Source organism: Salvia hispanica, chromosome 5 (assembly GCF_029641045.1).
Source record: "Salvia hispanica isolate PSC_SH4W2 chromosome 5, Shi_PSC_v1, whole genome shotgun sequence".
Classification (NCBI taxonomy): Eukaryota; Viridiplantae; Streptophyta; class Magnoliopsida; order Lamiales; family Lamiaceae; genus Salvia; species Salvia hispanica.
This window is the reverse complement of record NC_142696.1, coordinates 23,077,423-23,085,130: the sequence shown is the minus strand read 5'-3', so window position 1 is coordinate 23,085,130 and position 7,708 is coordinate 23,077,423. Positions and strand designations below refer to the sequence as shown.

At 41.4% G+C, this 7,708-nt stretch overlaps 1 protein-coding gene across 4 annotated transcripts; it reads left to right on the top strand.

The window, feature by feature from the left end:
- Positions 1–233: 233 nt before the first annotated feature.
- LOC125190610 (uncharacterized) lies at positions 234–4,968 on the top strand. 4 transcript variants are annotated; one of them, XM_048087946.2, is made up of 6 exons: positions 234–377; positions 463–575; positions 1,286–1,523; positions 2,235–3,185; positions 3,684–4,660; positions 4,769–4,968. In XM_048087946.2, the coding sequence occupies exons 3-6, from the start codon at positions 1,296–1,298 to the stop codon at positions 4,797–4,799; spliced, it is 2,187 nt and encodes a 728-aa protein (XP_047943903.2). In that variant the 5' UTR covers positions 234–377; positions 463–575; positions 1,286–1,295; the 3' UTR covers positions 4,800–4,968. The 4 variants fall into 4 exon arrangements, with proteins under 4 accessions (XP_047943903.2, XP_047943904.2, XP_047943902.2 ...); XM_048087950.2 differs by lacking the exons at positions 234–377; positions 463–575 and adding an exon at positions 943–965 and having other exon boundaries at positions 3,684–4,296; positions 4,426–4,660; XM_048087947.2 differs by lacking the exon at positions 463–575.
- The last annotated feature ends 2,740 nt before the right edge of the window (positions 4,969–7,708 follow it).

Genomic DNA, 7,708 nt, shown 5'->3' with positions numbered 1-7,708 from the left:
TCCATCAAAATTTAGTTTCTATTATTTTTTTTATCTTTAATAAAATGAGTCTAATTTTTACTGACAATATCGCTTCTGTTCTCTATCTTCTTTTATATTAATAATCTGACATTAAAATTTGTGTCATAATTATTTTTTATGGATAAAAAGTATAGTACCGTAATTTGTAATTTGGAAATGTAGACATGCATCAGCTTAGGATCGGATAAATTGGTAGTATTATTCTGGCAAAAATAATCCCCAAATTCCAAGACTATAAATGTAGACAAGAAAGGGAAAAATAGTAAATATGTTTATAAATTCACATCTTATCTATTCTTTGTTTATAAATTTCTTCTCTGGAGAGTAATGGCGTGACAGGAAGGGTTTATCTACAGGTACGTACTGAAATTAATCTCAATTATTTCCATGCAATTCCCTCTGTTTCTTAAATCTAACATTTCTAATTCCTTTTTCGTGCAGAGGAATTTCATTTTTTCAACAATCTTTTCCTTGTCATTTTGTTATCTCCACTTCCAAAAACAATGAGCTCTGCTCCTCGTTGTATCATTATTTAGTTGCCTGCTAAAGGCGAGGTATCCAAAAACGCAGTTCATTTGAAACAAAAACTAGCTTTCTACTACTATAATTTTGATTTCATATTATTTATTTGAGATTTTAATGGGCGGTTTTGTTCTAATGCTAGTAAGTTTTACCGCTGAAACGGAGTCGTTTCACATAGGTTGCAGAAATTAAATGATGTTGTAAGTTGTAACTGATGCTGAAATGGAATGGCAATTTTTTTTCTAAAATGAAAAGACGTGTTTTTTTTTTCATATTTCTATAAAGTTTTCTTTTCGTCATTATAAATCATCTGTTTCGCTTCACTGGTGTTAGGATTGAAGATTCTGTGTGAGTAAGTTCTCATGTCTTTGAATCGAGTTGGAAACACCGTGTATTTACTTCCAAATGCATATCTATTTTGGGTAAATATTGTCTTAATCCAATCTTTTAGGTATATTTTAATGATTATCCTTTTACAGCTCTGTGATTAGTCATTACCTATCCAAATCACACACTCACATACATACGTGTATATGATACATGTATGTTTTACTCCATATCTACTGTTAGTCTGTTAGCCAGTTCTAGAGAGTCGCCAAGAATAGTGTATAAGCATTTCTAACACTGTGTTCCGACTTACGGCTTTGTTAGATTGATAGGGCTGGAATGTGTTCAGGTTTTCGTTGGTTTGTAGTCTACGCCAATGACTTGGAATTGGTACTAATTTGTGTAAAATTTTCAGAAGTAGGAGCATGGCTGAGGTTGGGGATAGTTTGGGTCCGGATGAGGACTATGATGTCTTGCTCAATATTCTTGACTTTCCTATGGAAAGTTTGGAAGGGGATGAAGTTGCACCCGAATGGGATAGTAGCAAAGCAGAATTTCTCGGGCCTATTCCATCTAGCCTGCTAATGGAGCCACCATTGATGTCCAATGAGGAATTCAATGTTCCTAACTCGTCACCACAACCACGTTCTCATGTGAGATTCTAAAATTTTCCGCCCTCAGCTGGTATATAATTTGTATGAGCTTCCAAGAGTTATAAAGGTCTAACTATATTGTTTACATTATTTATATAGAGTTCATGGCTGTTTATAATGCTATTAATCTACTAAATGGAAAGAGCTGATGCATACAACTGAGGAGTGTGATGTGGGCTGCTCAGCAGTAGTTACAAATATCATGTCAAGTTTGGTAAAGACTTGGTGCAGTATGTGTTTGAGACATATAGAAACTTGTTGGATGTGACAATGCTTCATCATGGGGTTTTATTTTCATCTTAGGCTTTTCTTCCATGCTATGTTAGATTTGTGAGTCTGGCCCGGCCTCTCAATGAAATTACGTGAAGGAAAGTAAGAAATAAAACATTTAAATCACAATGAAAGATAGGAACTAAAGAAAGCTAGTTATTAGTATTTGGTATATTTTTTTTGTATCCTTACACATGACCTGTATAATAGGCATATACATTTGTTTGCTTTCTCACACACACCCGGGTGCCCATTTAAATAGATCATGAGTTTGTCAAGATTTCTGACATCATAAAAATTTAACATGAGCAAGAGCAAAGTTGAAAAAGAGTTCATTGTCTCTACTAAATCAATATTCACCATTGTATTCCTAGTTTGTCTGGTTGGTTGTGTATATTTTCGCTCTAATTTTTTTCTTGTTGATGAATGAACAAACTGCAGATTGATGCAGCTCCAGAGCTAAAGCAGCTGGCCAACCATGTTGATACTTGTCGCTTGCGTATTCCCCAGCTGAGGAAATTCACTAAGGTCCAAGAGTCTCGTTCCTTTTGCACTCAAAGCCCTGTTTCAGTTCTTGAAAGTAATGGCTCCTGCTCGAGAGAAAAGTGCTTGTCTATAAAACCTGAACAGGCTATTCCGGCACAAAGCAGATCAAAACGAGTTAGATATTCAGGTGTAAACCCATGGCTTTCAGCAGCACATGAGCTTTCCACTTCTAAACGGACTTCAAGTTGGAAAAGATTAACTCAGCAGCCTGTTTCCATTGATTTGATGAGAAAATCTGACGAAAATGTTGATAACTTAATAATCTTCCAAAATCTTCCCCATGAAGTGGCTTCTAAGCCCTGTGATGCACTGGTTAAGAAGTGTTCTCATTGTCAATCCACAAAGACACCACTATGGAGGGAGGGACCACTGGGACCAAAGACTCTCTGCAATGCGTGTGGAGTTCGATATCGATCTGGATGTCTATTTCCAGAATATCGGCCAGCAGCAAGTCCGACATTTGTCCCATCTCAGCACTCAAACTCCTACATGAAGGTGGCAGAGATGAGGAGCGCAGCTAAGCTAATGGAAGTTAAAATTAAGGTAGCACCTTTATCCTCCCCACAGACGGAAGCTAAAATTGATGAACCTCCAAAAGCCCCACAGGTAGAAGCGAAAATTTTGGAACTACCAAACTCCCACATGAAGGTGGAAGAGATGAGGACCGCAGCTAAGCTAATGGAAGTTAAAACTAAGGGAGCACCTTTATCCCCGCAGACGGAAGCTAATTTTGATGAAGCTCCAAAAGCCCCACAGTTAGAAGCAAAAATTTTGGAACTACCCAACTCCCACATGAAGGTGGCAGAGACGAGGAGTGCAGCTAAGCTGATGGAAGTTAAAATTAAGGTAGCACCCTTTATCCCCACTGACAGAAGCTAAAATTGATGAACCTCCAAAAGCCCCACAATTTGAAGCAAAAATTTTGGAACTACCATCTCAACAACTGGTGTTTGTTGCCATGAGTAGTTATTTGTTTGATCATAAATGTGTAAAAATAAACTCGAGTTTATATCCTATAGTAGTGTTCCTAATATTGAGCCATGATTAGATATCTTATCTCTTTAGTATCATTAATAGCTTGTGTTGTTATGTTGGATCCCTATATTGTTAAATGATATGTTTGTGGTTTTTTTCCTTATGTGCTTCATTTGGAGACTCTAGTATTGCTCAGATGTTTAATATTTTCCTCTTATTTTACTCTGAGCTGTTGTAATTTTGTTTTGTTGAAGTTATCGCTTATCACAACATGTAGTTAGTTCATTTGCACCTATTATATTCATCTGGTGCACTATTCCCTTGATTTATCGGTTTTGTGGTATAAATGATCTTCTCTGGTGAATGCAGATTGTTGGGACTTCGGAGCAAAAGCAGCCAACCAAGCACGTCAAGCAAATGCAGCTGGCCAAGCATGATGATACCTCTAGCTCACTTCAGATTGCTGGAGCTCCCAAGCGAATGCAGCTGGCCGAGCATGTTGACACCTCTAGCTCACTGCAGATTGCTGAGGTTCCTGAGAAAAAGCTGCTAGCCAAGGATGATGACACCTCTAGTTCGTTTCAGATTGCTGGAGCTCCAAAGCGAATGCAGCTGGCGAAGCATGTTGACACCTCTAGCTCACTTCAAATTGCTGGAGCGCCCAAGCGAAAGCTGCTTGCAAAGCATGATGATACCTATAGCTCACATATTCCTCTGCAGAATAAGTCGACCAAGGTTCAAGAATCTGGAGCCTTCTGTACCCAGAGTCGCGTCTCACTCCTCCATGACAGTAGCTACTTGAGATACAGACTAAAATACGTTGAACCTGGAGGTGTAGATCCGACAAATTCCATGAGTGGTAAAAAGAGTAGGAAGGTGCCTGTTGCTGTTGGTGACTCTAAAAACCTACCCCAAACAAACGACACCTCGTTGCATGGCTCAAATCCTGCGCCTCTGCAAAAGGCTTCAAATTCCATGAGAGGTAAAAAGAGTAGGAAAAGGTTGCTTCAGCTGCCTGTTTCTGTGGATGTCATGAAAAACTCCCCCAAAAACGAAGCTTCCTCATTGTATATCTCAGATCCTGCGGCTTTGAATCCTTCTTGCCCTGCAGTTGTTGAGAAGTGTGCTCATTGTAAGTCAACGAAGACACCACAATGGAGAGAGGGACCGTTAGGGCCAAAGACACTCTGCAATGCATGTGGACTCCGATACAGGACTGGACGTCTACTCCCAGAGTATCGGCCAGCAGCAAGTCCTACATTCGTGCCATCTCTGAATTCAAACTCCCACAGGAAGGTTGTGCGGATGAGAATCGAAGCTATGCAGTCGAAAATGGAGATATCAAGGTAGCTCTCACATCCCCACCCCCATATTCTTGTTTCCTCGAGTAGTAGCTTATATACTGAAAAGGATGCTGCTGTCTCACTCCTGTTTTTGTGCTTGTTTCGTGTTAGGACCGTGCATGAAGACGAAGGCCGAGTGTAAAGTAGGGTAACTTTAAGCTAGGATGAGATAGTTTTAACTAAGATTGATTAGCTGAGTTTGTAAAGAGTTTCGGTTCTAATTTGAAACTTACAAGTTAGCTGTTGGAATCTTGAAACTGCTGTGATATCAAAACTGAAGTAACTGAGTTTAGTGAGATTTTATTGGTGCATATCATCTGTGAAATTTTGATGTTTTTTGAGATGTTTTCTTGATTTATAAGATGTTAGTATAAATCAAGAATTTGGATAGAGCAGAGTTATAGGTTTTTTCTCAAAATATTATTGATTGTAGTTGGCAATTGGAGATTTATTTGGGATGTCCAGGTTTGTCGAAAGTGAGGAGTTTAAATAATAATTGATCGACTTTAGGTCCATTTGAAATTGCATTATCCACTCTTCATTTTTCTAATTAGTGAGTATTATCATCAATTTAAAAATTTAATTAAGGGAAACATGTTGGGCCGATATTGAGAAAATAAATAAACGAATGGACTTTAGAGCATCTCCAACGGCGGACGTCGCGGAAGTTCGACCGTACGTCCGCCGTAGTGAGGAAAAAGGTAGGACACGCCCGTCCCGTGCGCCCGTCGGATGGGCTCGGATATTCGCCCGACGTCCGACCGAACGTCCGCCACTGTGGCGTGGGTCGGACGTCCGAGTTTTAATTATTTTTTTTATTTTTTAAAAAAAACTCTATAAATACGGTTCGTTGAAATTTATTTCATTCACACCACTTGTGCTGACAAGTTTCTCTTTCTAAAATCTACAAATTTCATTTCTACTATAAATGGAGTACAATAAGAACTCCCCCATCACGAGCGGAGGAAACACACCACGTTTCCCGCCGGAACGGAGGAAAACTTTAATGCGGGGATGAATCCCCAAATGGCAGGGATGGTGGTGATTACTCCCCAAATGTTCTATAATATGTACAATTGGATGAGTCAGATGGGTGAGATGATGCCCGGGGCAGCGGGAATGGGCGGTACTCCGCCAAATATGGCGGGGGTGGGTGGGATGATGCCCGGGGAGCGCAGATGGGGAGTATGCCGCCAAATATGGCGGGGATGGGTGGGTCGATGCAGCACAGGAGCCCGAGGACGCCTAGAGAATCTGTCTATCGCTCATATATAGATTTGTTGGCCGATGATTCCCCTAGTACTGTTCCGGAGACACAGTACACCGGCATCGAGACTTTCTCTTTTGAGGAGTTGGGGCAGGAATTGGGGCTATAGCCGATCCGTGAACTCCCGATGAGGCGGAGCCTGCTACAAGGGGCAGGGGCAAAGACAAGGGCAAGGTCAGGGGCGGGGGGTAGGGGCAAGGGCAACTGGAAAGCCTCAGCTCTTCCTCGCAAACTAGGGCAGAGGACGAGGGTGAGAAGAGGTCGATTTGGACCGTGTAGGAAAATGCCGCGCTTGCGAAGGCCTGGGTCGGTGTAGTCGAGGATCCCTATGTCGGAGCAAACCAGTATATTGACCGATTGTGGCATCGCATTAGTGAGGCCTACCTAACACTTAAACCGGCTAGGGCGAAGCCTCGCACTTCCGAGCAATGCCGGAAACAGTGGGACGGTTGAGGCCTAAGCTAAATCGTTTTGCTGCCCCCTACCAAAACAACCTGCGCATGGCAACCAACGGCATGTCTGAGGATGATGTGAAGAACCGGGCCCTGTCCCAGTACCCCGACAAAGAATTGAAGTTCAAAGAGTTTGACCAATGGGAGGCCTTTCTCGTGGTCAGGGATTCGCAAAAGTTTTGTGTGGGTGTCGACTCGGGCTGGAAGCAAACGAAGATCAACTCTTCCGATGAGTACAGCAGCAGTACTGGTTCGCACGAGCTCCCCGAAGCCGAGGAAGTGTCCCCGCTACCACGATCAGACTCTCGCCGTCGTCGTCGCCCGATGGGGCAAAAGGTTGCGCAGCGGATGGCGATGGGAAGCGGCAGCCGCAGCGGGTCCTTCGAGGTCGAATCGGAGGCCCCAGCTAAACTAGACCGTCTCGCCCGCGCGCAGCTAACGAAGAACCTGAGTCAGAACATGCATGGGTGGTTTAGCATGCACGATCATGTGTACAAAAGGATGTGCAAGGATGTGATCGACGCATGTCGGCGCGATTTAGGAATGCCACCCATTGATGATTATGGTGTCGAGATTGGGGGCGGGGACGTCGGAGGCGGCAGCAGCACGGGCGACGAGGACGAGGAGGAGTGAGAGCCAAGGGTTGTATTTCTCGACTTTTTATGATTATGTAATTTTTAAGTATTATGTAATTTTTTTTTAATGGAGTATTCGAATTTTTCCGTATTCCGTGTCGAGATTTTAATTCCGTAAATTGAATAATTGTGAATTTAATTTTATTGCGGGAAGTCCTAGTGGAAGTCCTAGTGGGAAGTCCTAGTGCAGGGGAAGTCCTAGTGATGTGGCAGTGGAATGAGAAGTCCTAGTGATGCCGTGGCAGGAAGTTTTTGTGGGAAGTCCTAGTGAAAGTCTTAGTGGGAAGGACGCCATCAGAGGTGCTCTTAAATTTATCGAAACTTAAAAATCCGAAATATTATAAAACTCACATTCTAGCATCCAAGTGATTTTTAATCTGAAAATATTAGATGCGCTATATTAGTTGCAAAAGCCAAAAGTTTGATTTTCTAAATAAATTGACACAAGATCAAGTTGTTGTTTTTAAAAAAAATTTATATAATCTTAACATGGCATAATTTCGAAAATAGATTTGATTTTCTAAATTAAGAAAAAGGAAACTCAACCCACAAATAAGAAGTAAATATTGAAAAGAACATAGTCAATTACTATGATGTATTTTTTTTAAAAAAAGAGAGAATGCTTTTAAATTATGGCGTATATAAGTTAGAATCAAGGGGCATGTTAGAGTGTCACCATCCTTTAAAATAATACCAT